The 21,861-nt window shown below is 47.4% G+C and overlaps 1 protein-coding gene across 2 annotated transcripts in view; it reads left to right on the top strand.

Annotated features, from left to right (window-relative positions):
- Positions 1–21,861, top strand: part of DSCAML1 (DS cell adhesion molecule like 1) — a 309,575-nt gene that overhangs the window by 277,331 nt on the left and 10,383 nt on the right. For both annotated transcript variants that reach the window (XM_073585240.1, XM_073585241.1), the window contains exons 19-26: positions 406–561; positions 694–833; positions 15,384–15,537; positions 15,629–15,746; positions 16,558–16,721; positions 16,835–16,933; positions 17,784–17,972; positions 18,067–18,354. In XM_073585240.1, the coding sequence (XP_073441341.1) occupies positions 406–561; positions 694–833; positions 15,384–15,537; positions 15,629–15,746; positions 16,558–16,721; positions 16,835–16,933; positions 17,784–17,972; positions 18,067–18,354 (1,308 nt within the window). The remainder of the gene's footprint in view (positions 1–405; positions 562–693; positions 834–15,383; positions 15,538–15,628; positions 15,747–16,557; positions 16,722–16,834; positions 16,934–17,783; positions 17,973–18,066; positions 18,355–21,861) is intronic.

The following is a 21,861-nucleotide window of genomic DNA, read 5'->3' as shown; positions in this document are numbered from 1 at the left end:
GTGTAAATAGGATCATTTAAAGGGGTAACTGACTGCCCAATTTGCAAAACCCCTTGTTGTGGTCCTGGCATCTCAATTTTTTTAAGGCACACTGTATGTTCCCATGTTTCGGCACGTGATAAAGGGGGCTGAATATCTAGGTCCAGTCATTAGCTCAGCCCTCCTCTTCCTTGGTTACTGCCAGAAGAAACATGTAAGTGGAGTTTTCTGATCCGCAAAAGAGGGTCTGAGATCGACCGATCGGCGCCAATTTAATTATTAAATTATGTTATTAAGTTTAATTAGTTTCTAATAGCAAAAGATCTGGATAACATCTTTTGTCTCCGGACAGCCGCCAGTATTACGTGTTGTCCTCCTGTGCACGCATTTCCCATCGATTTGACTACAAACCATTTTTGTCAACAGAATGGGGAGAGATGCAGAATATAACCACCCCTCGAGAGCGCGTGGAGCTGAAATCGCTGGAGAAGTTCACCAATTATAGTGTGCAAGTCCTAGCGTACACGCAAGCCGGGGATGGAGTGCGCAGCAGCGTGCTGTACCTGCAAACCAAGGAGGACAGTGAGTAATGTGGCGCACGAGGACGCAGACTCGCTGTTTCTGTAGGAGAGCGTTACGTGCCATAACAGGACAATATATAGATGTATATAACCTTTATACTCCACTAATCCTCCCGCATTCTGCTCCATCCAGTCCCAGGTCCCCCTGCGGGAATTAAAGCTGTGCCCGCCTCATCCAGCAGCGTCGTGGTGTCCTGGCTTCCTCCAACTAAACCAAACGGCATCATCCGGAAATATACCATATTCTGCTCCGTGCCTGGATCTGGTCAGCCTGTAAGTCGTGATTATAAAGAGATATATATATATATATATATATATATATATATATATATATATGTACCTTATATACCCACATCCCTTCCTGTAATTAACCCCCTTCCCTCCACAGCCCATTTCAGTTTTTGCGCCTTTGTTTTTTTTCCTCCAGCCGAGAGCCACCGCCTTTTTTATATTTCTGTCGACATTGCTGTATGAGGACTTTTATTTTTTTTGCAGGACAAGTGTAATTTTGAATTATTACATTTATTTTACCAAATATATTGTAGTTGCAAAAAAAAAGAATAAGGCTAGTTTCACACTTGCTTTTTTTTGCAGCGCGTTTTTCCCGCAAAAAAACGCATTAAAAAAACGCATACAAATGCATACAAACGCTGCGTTTTTTTCCAGCATTTTAATGCGCATGCAGGAAAAAAACGCAGCGTTTTTGCGCGTTTGTATGCGTTTTTTGTGCGTTTGCGTTTTTTTACAGATTTTGGAAAAACCCCACAAAAAAGAAAAAACAACCATTCAACAACACACAAGACCAATGGGACTTCATTGTGGGTGTGGTATGTTAATATATATACACCCTGTCTACAGTATTCTTCACATTTGCTTGATTCTTCTCGTGACCATGGATCTGCGCTGGAAGAGTTTTCACTTCAACTTGGATTTGGACATCGCGATGGCTCAGGCGTATGCAGTTGCTTGCCATGAACAAAGGAAGAGAGAGAGGCAGCGAAGACGGCGGCGTATGTGGATACATCCGATTGTTGAACTCCGGGAGAGCCGTGGGGCATACCATACCCTCTACAGCGAGCTCCAGTCAAACCCGGAGAAATTTACAGATTATATCCGGATGTCCCACGAAAGTTTCATGGATTTGCTTGCTCGTGTCCAACAATCCATCCGGAGACAGGACACACAGCTCCGTCGTGCGATTCCTCCTGAGGAACGGCTACTGGTGACATTACGGTATGTTTTAAAAACAAAGGGGTGTGGTCTGATGTTTTTTTTTGTAAATTTAGTATTCAAAACCTTGGGTAATTAGTTTTCGTGAATGTACTAATATTTTTTTTATAGTTTTTAAAAATAATATACATAAATATTAATTTTACTTCTTTGTCTGTTCACAGATTCCTGGCGACTGGAGAAACCCTATCCTCACTACACTTCCAGTACCGTATTGGAATCTCTACCTTGTCTGGAATTGTTGCTGACACCTGCCGGGCTCTCTGGAATGTTCTTTGCCCAGAATTTATGCCCCTGCCCACCGCTGAAAAGTGGATGGAAATTGCTGACAAATTCTGGACAGTATGCAATTTTCCCAACTGTTTGGGAGCTGTTGATGGGAAACACATACGGATCATCAAACCCCAAAGAACGGGATCTGAGTACTATAATTACAAAAAGTACTTTTCAATAGTACTCATTGCAATTGCGGATGCCGGATGTATGTTTGTAGCAGTGGACATTGGAGCATTTGGCCGTGGTAATGACTCGCAGGCTTTTAAAAACTCAGACATGGGCCGGAGGTTGTATGGCAACCAATTTAATTTCCCTATGCCACGGCCTCTTCCTCACACCGAAGCTCCGCCACTGCCCTTTGTAATGGTTGGCGATGAGGCTTTTCAAATGTGCGGAAACTTACTGAAACCCTACTCCAGCCGAGACTTGGACCACACCAAAAAAATTTTTAATTACAGGCTGACCAGGGCCAGAAGAACTGTCGAGTGTGCTTTTGGGATTCTTGTTTCCAGATGGCGAATTCTGGGCACGGCCATTAATCTTAAACTTGAAACAGTCGATGAGGTGGTGAAGGCCTGTGTGGTTCTACATAACTTTGTGATGGCTAAAGAGCACCCGACCTTTGAACTGGACGATGATGCTCCTAACCCATTGCCTGAATTCACTCAGCACACTCTCAGGTCATCCGTTGAAGTTGGCCAAATGAGGGACAAATTTGCGGCCTACTTTATTTCTGATGTAGGACGGGTGCACTGGCAAGATGAAATGGTGTAATGTTGTTGTTTATGGTAATAAAAATCCTTATTTGATACCATTACTGAGTGCACTATATTTTTTAAACTCCGATTAATTAAAAAACTTCCCATGTATAACTGAATTTTGTTATGTTCACACACCTGGGCAGGTAAATACACATACGAGTTAAAATGCAGCATTGCTAGTCTGCGTGAAATATATTGGAATGAGCAAAGCTGCAGGCCATGAATCAGGAAACCATTTTTTTTCAAGATAAAATTGTGCAAATAGTTTAAAACAAAGTATGTGATTTTCTCAAAACACAACACTCAAAACCCAACCCCAATGAAAGTCCATGGGGAATACAAGTCAGCATTGAGTGGATGAATGTAATCTGCTCCATTAAAAGTTATTACACTAGGCCTTTGAATTGACTATACTAGGCCGTGGTATTTCAAATATGAGTATACTAGGCCTTGGGGCTAGTAGTATAGTAATATGTGAAATACCACGGCCTAGTATAGTCATACCAAGGCCTACTGTTATAACTCGATTTTTAACAACTAGCATCTTGTTTCAACAAAAACAAACTGGTGAAACTAGAAAGAAACTTATTTTTTAGACAAGTTTCAACAGTTTGTTTTTCATGAAACCAGATTCTATTTGGTAAAACTAGAGTTATTACACTAGGCCTTGGAATGACTATACTAGGCCGTGGTATTTCAAATATGAGTATACTAGGCCTTGGGGCTAGTAGTATATGTGAAATACCACGGCCTAGTATAGTCATACCAAGGCCTACTGTAATAACTCGATTTTTAACAACTAGCATCTTGTTTCAACAAAAACAAACTGGTGAAACTAGAAAGAAACTTATTTTTTAGACAAGTTTCAACAGTTTGTTTTTCATGAAACCAGATTCTATTTGGTAAAACTAGAGTTATTACACTAGGCCTTGGAATGACTATACTAGGCCGTGGTATTTCAAATATGAGTATACTAGGCCTTGGGGCTAGTAGTATATGTGAAATACCACGGCCTAGTATAGTCATACCAAGGCCTACTGTAATAACTCGATTTTTAACAACTAGCATCTTGTTTCACCAAAAACAAACTGGTGAAACTAGAAAGAAACTTATTTTTTAGACAAGTTTCAACAGTTTGTTTTTCATGAAACCAGATTCTATTTTGTAAAACTAGAGTTATTACACTAGGCCTTGGAATGACTATACTAGGCCGTGGTATTTCAAATATGAGTATACTAGGCCTTGGGGCTAGTAGTATATGTGAAATACCACGGCCTAGTATAGTCATACCAAGGCCTACTGTAATAACTCGATTTTTAACAACTAGCATCTTGTTTCACCAAAAACAAACTGGTGAAACTAGAAAGAAACTTATTTTTTAGACAAGTTTCAACAGTTTGTTTTTCATGAAACCAGATTCTATTTTGTAAAACTAGAGTTATTACACTAGGCCTTTGAATGACTATACTAGTCCATGTTATTTCACATATGACTATACTAGCCCTTGGGTTGGTTTTTAACATGTATTTACCCATCAGTGTTTGTGAGTGGCGCAAACAACATTAATGAAACTTATTAATGGTGAACCACAAATGTAAATTTATTTTTTATCACAAAAAAAAAATTTAAAAATTATTTTTTACGGCGTTTGGGGGCAGATGGTTTCAATTTGGGGGTGTGCAGGGAATATGCAACACTTGCAGTTGAAGACGGTGTTTGAGGGGAAGGGGCAACAAAACTTGTGGGGGAAGGTAGTCCAGTTAAGGGAATTAAACTTGGAACACTTGTAGGAGAGGAAATCTGTTCAGTTACATTAGTTGTAATGGCATGTCGCCGTAGGCTTGTGTGCCTGGACCGACTTTGGCCCAATGCCCGCCTTGATTGATTTCGCCTTGAAGTAGGGGCAAATATGGAATGTAGGTCCCCCGTCTGCTGGTATGGCTGCTGCTGCTGAGGTGGCGGCTGCTGCTGCAGAGGTTGCGGCTGCTGCTGAGGTGGCGGCTGCTGCTGAGGTGGCGGCTGCTGCTGAGGTGGCAGCTGCTGCTGAGGTGGTTGCTGCTGCTGAGGTGGTTGCTGCTGCTGCTGAGGTGGCGGCTGCTGCTGAGGTGGTTGCTGCTGCTGCTGAGGTGGCGGCTGCTGCTGAGGTGGCTGCTGCTGCTGAGGTGGCGTCTGCTGAGTTGGCTGCTGCTGCTGAGGTGGCTGATGCTGCTCTTCTTGTTCAGTGCTCGTCCTTGCAGGAGGACTGGTGGCGGCAGTGATGGCCCAGGTTTGCAGAGTGGTGGTGGCAGGGCTACTACATGTTGTTGTAGCGGCAGGGCTGTTCCATGTTTGCCTAGTGGTGGCTGAGCTCCACGCATGCATGGGATTGGCGGTGGTGCTCCAGACAGGAGCAGCGCTTGCCATGGTGGTGTCGGTGAAGTGACCAGCTGCACTCAGACTTGTGGTGGTGTAACGGTGGGTGTCCAGCCTTTGAAGAGAGGTGTCCGTGCAGTGGTATGCAGCACAAGTCGGTAGTGAGGTGAAGCGAGTCAATGGTGGCACAGGTGGAAAGGACACCACTGCCTGCTGACCGTACCGATTATGCTGCATAGCCTGCAAGAAAGCATTGTTGCAGGCCTGCAGCACATTCAGCTGTTGATCAGGACTAAGGTGTTCCGCCATGCCCTTTTCAATCTTACTAAAAAAATGGTGTGCTGGTCTGTTGAGGTCGGCCTCCAGACGGTCAAGGCGCTGTTCTACAGAATTGAAGCGGTGTTCAAAGTGGTTAAAACCACGTTCCATCAGTGCAAAACCGCTTTCAACTCTGTCGGACAGTGACTTGAGGCTGGAATTAAATGTCTCGCTCAAATGCATAAACTCGGGCAAGACATTCCTGTCCAAGGCCCTCTGCCGCTGGCGGGTAGTGCCCGCATAACCAGTGGCAGAGACCTGGGACAGGGGAACACCTGATGGCCCAGCTTCCTGGTCACCAGCTGTGTGTGTGTGGGACCTGCAAGGTGCTTCCTGGCTGTCGGATGGCTGGGACGGGTCAGAGGACGTCCGACGAAGGACCGCTCCAGGGCCAGGTTGCAGGGTGCTGCTCCAGGTGCTGTGGAAGAAAGGAAAATCATTACTACCATGCCTTTACAAGAAGCATCAGCTGTGGATTAGAAAAACACAGATTAATAAAAATAAAAACCCAAAATGTATAATACTTACGATCTTGTGGCAAGGACCGGTCTTAGGAACTGCAACGCGTGATAGTGACGGTATCTAGTTCTGGTCCTTGACGCAGATCCACTGCGAACCTGGCCCTCAGCACGAACATCACTGTTGAAGCGGTCCTTGATCGAACGCCAACGTGTTCGGACTTTGTCCACTGTTGATAAAAAAAAACAGTGCCGTCAAGTACAACAGTCACTGCTTCACAATTTAGCAATACAATACTCAAAGCAGTCACTGTACACCCCGATGACACTGTTGGGTTTCCTGCTAGAATACACCTAGCACGAAACCCAACAGTGCCGTCAAGGACAACAGTCACTGCGGCACAATGTAGCAATACAATACTCAAAGCAGTCACTGTAGACCACGATGACACTGTTGGGTTTCCTGCTAGAATACGCCTAGCACGAAACCCAACAGTGCCGTCAAGGACAACAGTCACTGCGGCACAATGTAGCAATACAATACTCAAAGCAGTCACTGTAGACCACGATGACACTGTTGGGTTTCCTGCTAGAATACGCCTAGCACGAAACCCAACAGTGCCGTCAAGGACAACAGTCACTGCGGCACAATGTAGCAATACAATACTCAAAGCAGTCACTGTAGACCCCGATGACACTGTTGGGTTTCCTGCTAGAATACGCCTAGCACGAAACCCAACAGTGCCGTCAAGGACAACAGTCACTGCGGCACAATGTAGCAATACAATACTCAAAGCAGTCACTGTAGACCACGATGACACTGTTGGGTTTCCTGCTAGAATACGCCTAGCACGAAACCCAACAGTGCCGTCAAGGACAACAGTCACTGCGGCACAATGTAGCAATACAATACTCAAAGCAGTCACTGTAGACCACGATGACACTGTTGGGTTTCCTGCTAGAATACGCCTAGCACGAAACCCAACAGTGCCGTCAAGGACAACAGTCACTGCGGCACAATACAGAGCAGGGAAATACTCACTAAACGCCTTTTTGGCGGATGCTGTGGCGCTGTCCCAGCCATCCATCAACGCTGCGGCCACCTCATTCCATAGCCGCCGTGTCACCACATTGTCCTTGTACAGCCGGTCACGGCTGTCCCACAACGGCGAACGCTCCTGGACCAGGCTGATGAGCTGCTCATTATCCAGGTAGACGTCTTCATCCCGTTGTGGAACCTAGACAAAACACATTCATTAGAATAATCAAATTTAAATTGACTAAAAAGTTACAAAAAAAGAAAAAAAAAAAAGAGTAAAAATAGAAGATAAAAAAAAAAAAAAAACATTACAAATCATTTGATACTTACATTACGTATCACCACCGGGACTTGGCTTCGCTGCTCCTGCTGTTCGCCCTCACTATTCCCGTCCGCAGATGATGATGACGATGTCTGAAAGTTGAAAAAAACGTAAGAGATTTGGAGAAGCAGCAGATATACTTACCAGATGCACGAAAATAATCACCTCACGGTCTGCTTGCGCCAATTCCTGCCGCGATGGGGAATACTCCGATTCTGAAGACATACTGCATGTAAAAATAATAAAAATCATTAGTACATACATAATTTAAAAGGACAGGCATATAATGTAATATACTCACATTCTTCGCTGATATAATGTGTTCTTGGTTGAATGTCTGCTCTTCAATCTGTCTAGTGTAGTAGTGGCAGAGTTTTGGCAGGCACCTCCTTTATATAGCCTTTTTTTTTTGGACTTTAGAAGATTCTAACTAGGATAAAAAGTGGACACCACCCAAAAAACGCTGCGCTAAAAAAGCGCATACCTGCGCATGCCAGTGCGCACGTATGCGCATCCATAGGCTATAATGGCCATTTTTAGCGCAAAACGTGCGCATACGTGCGCATGCGATTTTTTCAAGGGCCAAAAAATGCAACATGCAGCGTCTGGAAAATACCATCGCACACCCCAAAAAAACGCAGCGCATGAAAATCGCATACATGCGCTTACAAGTGCGCAGGTATGCGCACCCATGTTAAATATAGGGGAAAAATCGCATGCGCACGTATGCGTTTTTTTCCAGCGCTAAAAAACGCAAATGTGAAACCAGCCTAAAAAAAGTCATCCTGGGGTTTTGTTTTTACAATACGATTCCGTACGGTTACAGTGATTTTTTTGTTTGTTTGTATTACTACGTTAGAAAAAAATACTAAAAAAAATTATTAAAGAAACTCTTCAGTTTTTATATTTTGACATCAACACCTTTCAATATTTGATTTACGGCTTTTTTTATTGTGCGCTACAAGCTGTAGCTTTTAGTGGTATCATTTTGGTGTCCATACCGAACAACTTTCTGAACTCTTTTTACTCCATTTTCTCCTTCGTCTCATTGGGGGACACAGGTACTGTGGGTGTATGCTACCGCCATCTGGAGGCTGACACTAAGTAAACAACAGAAGGTTAGCTCCTCCGCCACCGCATACACCCTCGCCCCAATTGCGGGCGGAAACCAGTTTTATGCTTAGTGTCTTTGGAGGCACACATGTCTGGGTTTCTCTTTCCTTCCCTTTCCCGGCCCCCCTCCCCGGCAGTCCTCAGTTGCTGCAGCGGTGGAGCGGGGCAGGAGAGTGTGCCGTGCCTGGCGCCGGTAGACGCCGGCCCCGGCTTTGGTATACGGCGCCCGGCCCACCCGCCGCCACCCCCGTCGCGGGCGGACATCAGGAATCCAGCCCGCGGCTTTGGCCGGTGGAGGCCGCGGGCGGAAGTCCCGCCCTCCCGGCGCAATGTCACTTCCGGCGGCCCGCCCTCCGGAGCCTGGGGGACGCCGGATAAATTGAGGCCCCGGCTTCACTTCAGGGTAGGCCGCGACCAGGAAATAGCGGTCGGCCCACCCTCAGCAGGACGGTGCAGCAGGGGAGGACGTGTGGGGGACACAGGACCGGGTAAGTGAGAGGCCACGCAGCAAAGGTGCTCCCTCCTCCCCCTAACCCCTAGCAGGGCAGCATTGAGACCGGGCGGATTCAATATGGCTGGGAAAGGGAAGACGCGCACATTCCTATACGCTGCATGCATCGCCTGTAGGGCCTCATTTCCGTGGGTGCAGAGCAATAAACTATACGAGGCCTGCGACTGCGACCAAGCCCAGGGATTTAAATCCTCCGGAATGGGACTTATCGCTATCGCAGTCTATGGCATCGCTTACAAAGGCGATCGAGTCTCTTCATGCCCTGGATAGGGGCAAGGATAGTGCTTCGCTGATCTGGGAAGGGTCCCCCACCTCACAAGAGCCTCCGGCCTGCAGGGGCCGCTCTCATTCCAGGCAGGCGCAAAGGAAATGAACTCGCAGGGCGTCTCCTGGCCCATACGGTGCCTCGGCATCCGTGAGTTCGGCATCACGCTCGCCTTCACCAGTTGTCGGGAGCGGGCAGAGTTCAATTTATGCAACTTTGACGCATGATAAGGTTATTAATACTAGACAGTGTAGGACCGCCCCGGCCGCAGAGTCACCTTGTCGATGGTGGGATGGCTTTTATGCTATGTTTGATCAAATACAGTATTACTAAGAACTCTGTAAGATTTAAATGCACTTTTGCTTTTTACTTATTTAATTATAGCAGGGTTTTTTCATTTTGTCTTTTGTAGGTTTTTGTATGCTTTTTGGCCATGTGAACATGCATTTATATGCTGCATGTGTACCAACTCAAACCAAGCTCAATTTTTGTGTTTTTTCTTTGTATTTTTGCATTCTGTGCAAGCTGGGGTGTGGCCTCCCTCTCCTGAGCTGGAAATTGTATTTAAAGGCTTCCCCTGACTGGTGTCCTAGTGGTTGGGACCTGGTCCGTGTCTGCCCTTATTCACACAGACGTCAACTTTGACACATGATAAGGTTATTAATACTAGACAGTATAGGACCGCCCCGACTGCAGAGTCACCTTGTCGATGGTGGGACGGCTTTTATGCTATGTTTGATCAAATACAGTATTACTAAGAACTCTGTATGATTTAAATGCACTTTTGCTTTTTACTTATTTAATTATAGCAGGGTTTTTTTCATTTTGTCTTTTGTAGGTTTTTGTAGAGTTCACATTATGACTCAGATGAGCCGCTGGACCTAGATACCCCGGGGTGTCGGGAAACAATTGACAGCCTCATCGATGCTGTTAATCAGACTCTGGAGGTTGAGGATGACGTCACTTTGGCGTCAGGCCCTAAGGAATCCTTCAAGTGGACTAAGCGATCACATAGAGTGTTTGGCTCTCATTCAGAGATGGAGGACATAGTGCAGCATCACAGGGAACGGCCGGATAGGCGTTTCTCGGGCCAAAAGACGATAGAGTCGAGATATCCGTTTGCCCCGGAGCTCTGTAAAAGATGGGCAGAATCCCCAGTGGTGGATCCATCAGTGTCACGCTTGGCCTCGAAATCCGTGTTATCTGTACCTAGTGGTTCGTCTATCAAGGACCCACTGATCGGCTCATAGAGAGTTTGGCTCGCTCAGTTTTTGAAGCATCAGGATCAGCACTCTCTCCCTCGTTTGCGGCAACGTGGGTAGCCAAGGCTATGATGTCATGGTCAGTCATTGAACAGGGTCTTGCAGGATAGAGACCTGCTTTCAGAGGTATCAGAGATCGTGAGTCAAATCGCTATGGCTGGAGAAAACTTAATCAATGCTTCCTTGGATGCGGCCAATTCTGCGGCACTCGCGGCCGCGAATGCGGTAGCCATTAGGAGGGCCCTATGGTTAAGGACATTTCGTGCCGATTCTATTTCCAAGAAGTCGTTAACTTCCCTGCCTTATCAGGGTGGCCGCCTGTTCGGGGAGAAATTAGACCAACTCATTTCCGATGCTACGGGGGGAAAAAGCAGCTTCCTCCCTCAACAAAGGGGCCAGGCAGCCGTTTCGTCAAGCTCAGGCACGGTTTCGGGCCTTTCGCAACCCCGGGTGGACGACAGCAGCCTGCTCTGCCGCTCCAGGTCATTCCAACCAGGATAGGGAGGGACAGGTCTCGTATAGAGCCAACCCATTGGGGAGAATGCGTACTTGCCAGCCCAGGGCAAGGGGAGCCAGGGCCCAGAAACCCTCAGCCAAATGACTCAGAGCACTTTTTAGGCGACATCGGCAGAGTAGGCAGCCGCTTGCTCTGCTTTCGCCAGGTCTGGGTCACGATAGCACGTGACTCATGGGTGGCGGAACTGGTATCCGCAGGAAACAAGATAGAGTTTTTCAAGTTTCCCCCAAAGCGATTTTTTTCTGTCTCGGCTTCCCAAAGTGGAACCCCGGGCAAGGGCGTTGCTAGGGGCCATCGACTCACTCCAGCTCAACTGAGTCATTGTTCCCGTATCAGATCACGAGAAAGGACAGGGTTTTTATTCCAATCTGTTTGCGGTCCCCAAAAAGGACGGAACAGTCAGGCCGGTTTTGGACTTGAAGCTCCTGAACAGGTTCATCAGGATCAAGCATTTCCGAATGGAATCTCTCCGTTCAGTGATAGCGGCCATGGGCCAAGGGGAATAATTGGCCTCGATCGACATCCAGGATGCCTACCTGCACGTCCCTATTTTTCCGCTGCATCAAAAGTTTCTGCGGTTCGCCATCAATGGCCGACATTTCCAATTTGCAGCTCTGCCCTTCGGGCTCGCCACCGCTCCCAGAGTGTTCACAAAGGTCATGGCAGTCGTGATGGCCGTCTTACACTCTCGAGGCATAGTCGACTTACCATACTTAGACGACCTCTTGGTGAAGGGCCCCTCATTTCGGGCATGCGAAGAAAATGTCAACATCACGCTGGATACCATCTCCCGCTTAGGGTGGTTGGTCAACGTGAAAAAAATCATCCCTTGTCCCAGCACAGAGTATTTCTTTTTTAGGGATGTTTTTCGATACTTCCCGTGGGTTGGTAATTCTCCCTCCGGCAAGGAGTCCAGAAGCTTCTGCAGCCAGTCCCGCAAGCCATTCGGTTTGGGATGAGAGTGCTAGGGAGGATGGTGGCAGCAATGGAAGCGATTCCGTTTGCCCAATTTCATCTTCGCCCCCTACAGCACGCCCTCTTGGCAGCCTGGGACAAGAACCCGTTCACACTCGATCATCAGTGCCGGCTATCCTCGCAGGTCAGACAGCTACTGGAGTGGTGGACGAGCAGGTCCTCCCTTCTGCAGGGGAAACTCTTTCCCCCAGATCACTGGCTAGTGGTCACAACCGACGCTAGCCTCCTTGGCTGGGGAGCAGTTTTTCGCCGCCACACCACCCAGGGACGATGGTCGCCGCAGGAGGCATGCCTCCCAATCAACTTGTTGGAAATACGAGCAGTCCGGCTGGCACTGCAACATTTTCAGCACCTTCTAGCAGGACGTCCCGTCCGAATTCAATCAGACAGTGCCACGGCAGTGGCTTACGTAAATCATCAAGGGGGCACGCGCAGCAGAGCAACCTTGCGCGAGGTAGCACACGTGCTTCGCTGGGCCGAGAGGAACCATTCAGTAATATCGGCGGTCCATATCCCGGGCGTGGAGAATTGGGCGGCGGACTTCCTCAGCCGGCAGGGTGTCACGTCGGGGGAATGGTCTCTGCACCCCGAGGTCTTCCAGCAGATTTGCCAACAGTGGGGAACACCGAATGTGGATCTGATGGCCTCCAGGGTGAACGCCAAGGTGCCCATGTTCGTCGCTCGGGCTCGGGACCCACAAGCGAGCGCAGTGGATGCGTTGGTTCTGCTATGGAACCGGTTTCGCCTTCCATACTTGTTTCCCCCGCTACCGCTGCTCCCGAGGGTCATCAAGAAGATCAAAACAGAAGGGGTTCCATCGATTCTGCTGGCTCCAGACTGGCCCTGCCGAGCATGGTACGCAGATCTAGTGCAAGCCCTGTGTTTGACGGCATGGCCGTTGAATCTTGGATTCTGACCCAGGCTGGGTTCAGCCGCAATGTGGTAGCTACAATGATTAGCACCCGGAAGGCTACCTCTGCGAGAATTTACCACCATACCTGGAAGGTCTTCTTCACTTGGTGTCGAGACCATGGTTTTTCTCCACTGACATTTTCAATTCCCAACATCCTGGCCTTTCTTCAGTCAGGCCTAGACTCAGGTTTGGCCCCGAGCTCCCTTAGGAGACAGATATCGACGTTGTCCATCCTGTTCCAGCGAAGAATTGCTACCAATATGCAGGTGAGGACTTTCATCCAGGGAGTCTCCCACTTGGTACCTCCCTATAGGGCGCCCCTGGACACCTGGGACCTTAATCTGGGCCTGAGTGTTCTGCAGGAAGCTCCTTTCGAACCACTTCAGGATATTCCTTTGTCGTACCTTTCCCGGAAGGTAGTATTTTTGGTAGTCATAACTTCCATTAGGCGAGTCTCTCAGTTGGCGGCCTTGTCCTGCCGAGCACCGTTTCTCACCTTCCACAAGGATAAGGTGGTGCTCAGACCAGCTTCCCCCTTTCTGCCAAAGGTCGTGTCCTCCTTCCACGTTAATGAAGATATTGTCTTGCCCTCATTTTGTCCAGCGCCGGTACATCGCGTGGAAAAGGCTCTTCATACGTTAGACTTGGTGAGAGCACTCAGAAGGTACGTGGCGCAGACGGCGCCCTTTCGTCAGACGGACACCCTGTTCGTGCTCCCCGAAGGGTGCAGGAAGGGACTCGCAGCCTCAAAATCGGCCATAGCCAGATGGATCGGTCTAACTATTCAGGAGGCCTACCGCATCAGGGGTGCGCCGGTTCCAGCAGGGATCAGAGCGTACACTACGCGGGCAGTGGGCGCTTCGGCACCAGGCTTCAACGGAACAAGTGTGCAGGGCAGCGGCCTGGTCCAGCTTGTACACGTTTACTAAACATTACAATGTCCATACTCAGGTGTCGTCAGATGCGAGCCTGGGTAGAAGGATTCTCCAGGCAGCGGTAGCGCACCTTTAGACAGGAGGTGCATGTAGCTTGGATTGGTGAGTCAACTTCCCACCCAGCGACTGCTTTAGGACGTCCCATAGTACCTGTGTCCCCCAATGAGACCAAGGAGAAACATGGATTTTTGTGAGTACTCACCGTAAAATCCTTTTCTCCGAGACGCTCATTGGGGGACACAGCACCCACCCTGTTAGACAAGTTGGCTCTGTTTTTATTTAATTAATGTGCATTCTTTATTGATGTCAGGGTGGACCTTTTCTAGACATATTGTTATCTGCATTTAAGGCTGTTTATTTGTTACTCTCCTACTGCTTTTTGCACTAAACTGGTTTCCGCCCGCATTCGGGGCGAGGGTGTATGCGGCGGAGGAGGAGCTAACCTTGTGTTGTTTACTTCATGTCAGCCTCCAGAAGGCGGTAGCATACACCCACAGTACCTGTGTCCCCATAGTACCTGTGTCCCCCAATGAGCGTCTCTGAGAAAAGGATTTTACGGTGAGTACTCACAAAAATCCATGTTTATCCCACATGACGAACTTGATAGCGGCACAGCAGTGACTCTCAGGTGCAATGCAGCCAGCGTCAGCGCTGTATGGAGTTTTCTCAATTCCATAGTCCTCTCCATACGTTGTATGGAAGATGTCACCAAGGAATTAATGGGATATTACAGTCTGCCTAAATCATCCCCTATTTACTGGATGGGTGATAATTGTTCACCCAGTATGGGAGCCAGTGTTGGGCCCCCTAGCAATCACCAGTAGAAGGGTTAGTTTTCCCCTTGGTTCTTCCCTTGTTGCTCGACTGCGGCCATGAGGAGTTGAGGGCCACTCGCAAAAGTCTACGTAGAAGAGTCCAGTTGTTCTGTCCAGTACTGGAAGTCGACCTCCGTCAAGAGGAGCTGGACGACTGGACACAGCCCGTGCCCAAGAGCAAGACATTCTAGAAAAGGAGCCACCATATTTTTCTAACCTCAGAAGATCCCTTCAGATGTAATTTTTCTACAGACGTTGACAATAACCAATGGTTTCAATCCCTTTCTCTAATAAATGTGCTCTCCTCCCTCCCCTCGTCTTCCACTACTACTCTTCCCAGCTCACTTAGTTTTCTCTGCCACCCCTCGTCCTCCATTTCTCTCTCTAAGGGAAAAAAATTCATCAGAATAAAATGCAAATCGTTTGAAGTTTTTGTGCTTTTGAAGTTTCCCTCCCTTCAGTCTCTAGATGGAAAAGATGATGCTGCTGGCTAGAAGCAGTGGCTAATTAGGCTTAATTATGTACGAGGTAATAATTTGCTTATATGCGATTCTTAAAGCCACATTATGTGGTTGTGCACTTGGTTTTGCTTCTTGCCTCTGAACTGATTTTCCTTTTTTAGTGGCGGGCACGACATTGCCACCTTGGCCAACAAATCTTTATGGGTTTCCACTTGCGTGGAGTAATCTTGTTGGAGTTTCTTGATTTGCAATTAAATTGATTTACATTTTTTCTTTTTTGGTTTCTTTTGTTTTTCAAAGGCCCCTAGTGAATATGAGACCAGTCCCGAATTCCTGCATTACCGCATTATGCACCTTCTCCGAGGGCAGCAGTACATGCTTTGGGTAGCGGCGGTGACCTCCGCCGGACGAGGCAATGTGAGTGAGCGGGTGATGATTGAGCCAGCCGGGAAAGGTAAGGACTGATTTTTCTCTACGTTTGCAATAATAATCGAATGAAATATGGAATCCATCCATCATACTCATCTATATAACTTTTGTTGCAGCTCCCGCCAAAATCATATCATTCGGAGGTACCGTGAGCACTCCGTGGATGAAAGATGTCCGCCTGCCGTGCAGTTCCGTAGGGGAACCGGCTCCAGCCATGAAATGGACTAAAGACAGGTCATTTTGGGTTTTAGACTATATATTACTATCGAAGGTTAGAAAATCACATCACTCCGTATCAGAGAGCTCATCTTTTGGCTGGGTCTACACTGAGACTTTGGCCGCAACACAGGTTGAGTGGCCAAAGGTCCACATATGGCGCTGCCACATCGTAGCATAATCCGAATGAATAAGAGGACTCATTGCAACTCCATGGTACTGCAACAAGCAAGTCAGAACCAGTTGGGTTCGTTTGTGACTTTCTTGGAGCAGATCTGGTTCCTAACATGGTGCAATGCAGCCTTGTGCATTTGGGTTACACTGTGATTGAACGATATCTGGCAACGTAACCTTTCTAATATTCAAAGTGGCCAATTATCCCCGGTATGCTGATTTTGAACAATGTCATGTCTTTCCACTTTATTGTCATCATATTCATACTCCCACTTGCCATAGAGTGATCAAGATCTGCCCTACTAGAAGGTTTTTATCTAAAGGCCCCCATACATTCAAGAGCAGAGTCGGCAGATCTGTAAATTTGGTGGTACCAGCTGACTTCCTTATGAGTATTGCTCCTTCCAACTCTCTCTCAACTGATAATGTAAGAGAAAGAAGTATCAACGCTCAATGCAATAATTCCGTCTGGTGATAGACTGCCGCAGTGGCCCCTATACCCACTGAGAACACATGCACTTAAGGCCACACCGATCATGAACGTGCGAAGGTCATCTAGTTGACCTTAACTTGATGACCATATATAACGATAATGACATATGGAATTTGTTTGATGCATGATGGCACAATGCAATATCTGTCTGTTCTACCCTAGTGAGGACTCTGCTATTCCAGTGGCACTAGATGGGCATAGAGCAATTTACCCAAATGGCACGCTGACTCTACGGTCCGTCAAAGCCGAAGACTCCGGATACTACACCTGCACGGCCACTAACACTTTGGGTTTTGATACAATAATTGTTAATCTCCTTGTTCAAGGTAATAAGCACGGAAGGCGTGGATGAAAAATTTGGGTAAACATTGTATTCCACCAAATATCTGAGAAACGCACAAAGGTTGTGACTTGACTGCTCGTCTCATTTCCTCTGTAGTCCCTCCTGACCAGCCTCGCCTCACTGTGTCGAAATCCTCAGCCTCCTCTATAACATTGGCCTGGATCCCGGGAGACAATGGTGGAAGCTCGATCAGAGGTACATTTGTGTTTGCATGTCACTTTTTTTTTTTTTTTTACGTGGGATCCTGAAGAAAACCTCTCCAAACCAAGGCAGTGTGCAATGAAAAGGCTGCAATAATCCAGGAAAAAAAACTCTTACAAAACTCTTGAAAAGCTTTTTAGGAAACTTGTCTGGAAAAGGAAAAACTACTGCCAAAATTCCTCAGTAAGGAGCATTTCCTGAAGATGCTTCTGCTTTAAAAACTCACTCTTCAAAACAAAAAAAGTCTCTGTGTGAACATAACCTAAAGATATTATAGGTAGACAATGTGCAAGAAACCACAGCAAATCTGCAAGACTCTGCAGGGAAAACCAAATTGTATACAAAATAGTCACTTTCTCGGACACTTGGGATGCTTGACTGGTTCCTTGTCAGTCTCAGTACAATCCGGCCTACGACGGTCTGCAGCGGTCACATGGGATGGGCCGTTGTTCTAGAAGGCCATGAGACCAGCAGCGTACCAGTCAAGGCGATCCCTGAAGTTCTACGGAATGTGAGCATGTTGCTTTTTTATATACATTTTAAACTTTATAGAAAGTTTTTTTTTGTTTATTTTTTCATTTTTTAGAACATGTGGATTTTTTGCAGATCAATTTGTTGTAGATTTCAACTTACCCATTGTGCTAAGTTGAGAAAATCTGCAACTTTCATTGACACCATATTTCTGCTGCAATTGTTTTCCGTATCACATAGATGATATGTATAATAATTTCATCCAGTTTTCTGTAAAACTCTCCTACACGCAGATCGTGCCGGAATATGTTGCCTTATTTTCTACATGTCACCCATTTGTTACCATGTAACCGGCGTCCTGTGTCCTCCTCAGGTTTTGTCCTCCAGTACTCTGTTGATAATGGTGAGGAATGGAGGGATGTTTTTATCAGTTCCTCAGAGCGATCTTTCCGTTTGGAGAATTTACGTTGTGGAACTTGGTACAAAGTGAAGCTGGCAGCCAAAAATAGCGTCGGTGCTGGAAGAATCAGCGAAATCATTGAGGCCAAAACTCATGGAAGAGGTGAGAACTTCACTTACCATGGAACTTCCATGACTGCTGCTCAGTCTCTGCTCTCACCTTGCAGTCACCATTTTTATATTTGGGTTTCTTACAGAACCATCTTTTAACAAAGACCAGCCCCTGTTTACTCACGTCAACTCAACTCACGCCCGACTGAACCTCCACGGTTGGAACAGTGGCGGATGTCCCATTACTTCTGTGATCCTAGAGTACCGTCCACGTAACAGCTGGCAATGGCAGAGTCTGAGGGCCAACGTTACCAGTGATGTCTTCCTGACCGACCTCCGGGAGGCCACCTGGTATGAGCTGAAGATGAGGGCTTGTAACAGCGCCGGATGTGGGAATGAGACGGCACAATTTGCAACCTTGGATTATGACGGAAGTGAGTATGTCGTCCGTTTAAGGTGGTTCTCCAGGAATAGGAAAACATGACTGCCATCTCCTATTACTCAGCAGCGCACGTCTCCAAGTCTGCACTTACATGATTCATATGAAAGGACTTGTCCAGCACCAACATATTGATGACCGATCCTTAGAATAGTTATCATTAAGAGATTAGGGGATCCAAACCCAAGCACTGCCGCTGGTCATCTGATACCTGCATCGGCAGACAGATCTACGCAATGTGCAGAGCCGGAACACAGCAGCCCCTTACATTTTGTTTAATGGCTGCTGCGAGCACTGCTCCTTATCTCACATTTACAGTTGTGGCCAAAAGTATTGACACCCCTGCAATTCTGTCAGATAATACTCAGTTCCTTCCTGAAAATGATTGCAAACACAAATTCTTTGTTATTATTATCTTCATTTAATTTGTCTTAAATGAAAAAACACAAAAAGAATTGTCCTAAAGCCAAATTGGATATAATTCCACACCAAACATAAAAAAGAGGGTGGACAAAAGTATTGGCACTGTTTGAAAAACCATGTGACGCTTCTCTAATTTGTGTAATTAACAGCACCTGTAACTTACCTGTGGCACCCATCAGGTGTTGGCAATAACTAAATCACACTTTCAGCCAATTGACATGGATTAAAGTTGACTCAACCTCTGTCCTGTGTCCTTGTGTGTACCACATTGAACATGGAGAAAAGAAAGAAGACCAAAGAACTGTCTGAGGACTTGAGAAACCAAATTGTGAGGAAGCATGAGCAATCTCAAGACTACAAGTCCATCTCCAAAGACCTGAATGTTCCTGTGTCTACCGTGCGCAGTGTCATCAAGAAGTTTAAAGCCCATGGCACTGTGGCTAACCTCCCTAGATGTGGACAGAAAAGAAAAATTGACAAGAGATTTCAATGCAAGATTGTGCGGATGTTGGATAAAGAACTTCGGCTAACATCCAAGCAAGTTCAAGCTGCCCTGCAGTCCGAGGGTACAACAGTGTCAACCCGTACTATCCGTCGGCGTCTGAATGAAAAGGGACTGTATGGTAGGAGACCCAGGAAGACCCCACTTCTTCCCCCGAGACATAAAAAAGCCAGGCTGGAGTTTGCCAAAACTTACCTGAAAAAGCCTAAAGTGTTTTGGAAGAATGTTCTCTGGTCAGATGAGTCAAAAGTAGAGCTTTTTTGGCAAACGCATCAACATAGAGTTTACAGGAGAAAAAAAGAGGCATTCAAAGAGAAAAAACATGGTCCCTACAGTCAAACATGGCGGAGGTTCCCTGATGTTTAGGGGTTGCTTTGCTGCCTCTGGCACTGGACTGCTTGACCGTGTGCATGTCATTATGAAGTCTGAAGACTACCAACAAATTTTGCAGCATAATGTAGGGCCCAGTGTGAGAAAGCTGGGTCTCCCTCAGAGGTCATGGGTCTTCCAGCAGGACAATGACCCAAAACACACTTCAAAATGCACTAGAAAATGGTTTGAGAGAAAGCACTGGAGACTTCTAAGGTGGCCAGCAATGAGTCCAGACCTGAATCCCATAGAACACCTGTGGAGAGATCTAAAAATAGCAGTTTGGAGAAGGCACCCTTCAATTATCAGGGACCTGGAGCAGTTTGCCAAAGAAGAATGGTCTAAAATTCCAGCAGAGCATTGTAAGAAACTCATTGATGGTTACCGGAAGCGGTTGGTCGCAGTTATTTTGGCTAAAGGATGTGCAACCAAGTATTAGGCTGAGGGTGCCAATACTTTTGTCTGGCCCATTTTTTGGAGTTTTGTGCGAAATGATCAATGTTTTGCTTTTTGCTTCATTCTCTTTTGTGTTTTTACATTTAAGACAAATTGAATGAAGATAATAATACCGAAGAATTTGTGTTTGCAATCATTTTCAGGAAGAAACTGAGTATTATCTGACAGGATTGCAGGGGTGTCAATACTTTTGGCCACAACTGTATTTAATCAATCATTCACACCGTCCCTCTACGGTTGTGTAGCACCCCTCCACGCAAGCTGGCCACCCCTCCACGCAAGCTGGCCACCCCTCCACGCAAGCTGGCCACCCCTCCACGCAAGCTGGCCACCCCTCCATGCAAGCTGGCCACCACTCCACGTAAAGGTTTCACCCCTCCACGCAAGCTGGCATCCCCTCCACGCAAGCTGGCATCCCCTCCATGCAAGCTGGCATCACATCCACGCAAGCTCGCTACTCCACTTAAAGGTTCCACCCCTCCACGCAAGCTGGCCAACCCTCCTTGCAAGCTAGCCACCCCTCCACGTAAAGGTTCAACCCCTCTATGCATGCTGGCCACCCCTCCACGCAGCTGGCCACCCCTCCACTTAAAGGTTCCATCCCTCTATGTATGCTGGCCACCCCTCCATGCAAGTTGGCTACCCCTCCATGCAAGCTGGCTACCCCTCCATGCAAGCTGGCTACCCCTCCATGCAAGCTGGCCACCCCTCCACGGAAAGGTTCCACCCCTCCATGAAAGCTGGCCAACCCTCCACGCAAGCTGGCCACCCCTCCATGCAAGCCGGCCACCCCTCAATGCAAACTGGCCACCCCTCCACGCAAGCAGGGCATCCCTCCACGCAAGCAAGCCACCCCTCCGCGTAAAGGTTCCATCCCTATATGCATGTTGGCCACCCCTCCATGCAAGCTGGCCACCCCTCCACGCAAGCTGCCCAACACTCCTACTCCTTGCAAGCTGTCCACCCCTCCAGGTAAAAGTTCCATCCCTCTATGCATGCTGGCCACCTTTCCATGCAAGCTGGCCACCCCTCCATGCAAGCTGTCCACCCCTCCACGTAAAAGTACCATCCCTCTATTCATGCTGGCCACCCCTCCATGCAAGCTGGGCACCCCTCCACGTAAAGGTTACATCCCTCTATGTATGCTGGCCACCACTCCACACAAGCTGGCCACACCTCCATGGAAGCTGGGCACCCCTCCACGTATGGGCTCCATCCCTCTATGCTTGCTGGCCACCACTCGACGTAAAGGCTCCACCCCTCCACACAAGCTGACAACCCCTCTCCGTAAAGGCACCATCCCTCCATGCAAGCCGGCCACCCCTCCCACACAAGCTGGCCACCCCTCCCACACAAGCTGGCCATCCCTCCACCTATGCGGGCCATTCCTCCTGAATGGAGCAGAGATGTGGACTTTGCTCCATTAATTATCTATGGTATGGCTGAGTTTAGTGTTCAGCTATTCCGGCAGAGCCATAGACAATGAGTAGAGAAGAGGCTGAGCTTGTGCAACTCTGCCCCGTCCAGGACGGAGTTCCAGAGGCCATCTTCATGATCCCAGCCATCAGTAGGTTATCCTCTATCTATCCCATTTTTCCCTTTAACGGTCTTTATGCAGTCAGAAGCGTCCGTCCATGTAAACACACCGGAGTGTTTGATGTAGAAGAAGCTGTTTCTATTCATTTTCTAAACCGCACACCTCACAGTTTCACACTTAACAAGCCTTTGATCTCCAGAAATAGTTTTATTGGA

Source organism: Dendrobates tinctorius, unplaced genomic scaffold (assembly GCF_039654945.1).
Source record: "Dendrobates tinctorius isolate UK_male_01 unplaced genomic scaffold, ASM3965494v1 ptg000086l, whole genome shotgun sequence".
In the NCBI taxonomy this organism is placed as follows: Eukaryota; Metazoa; Chordata; class Amphibia; order Anura; family Dendrobatidae; genus Dendrobates; species Dendrobates tinctorius.
The sequence above is the reverse complement of the archived record's forward strand: the minus strand, read 5'-3'. Positions and strand labels throughout refer to the sequence as shown.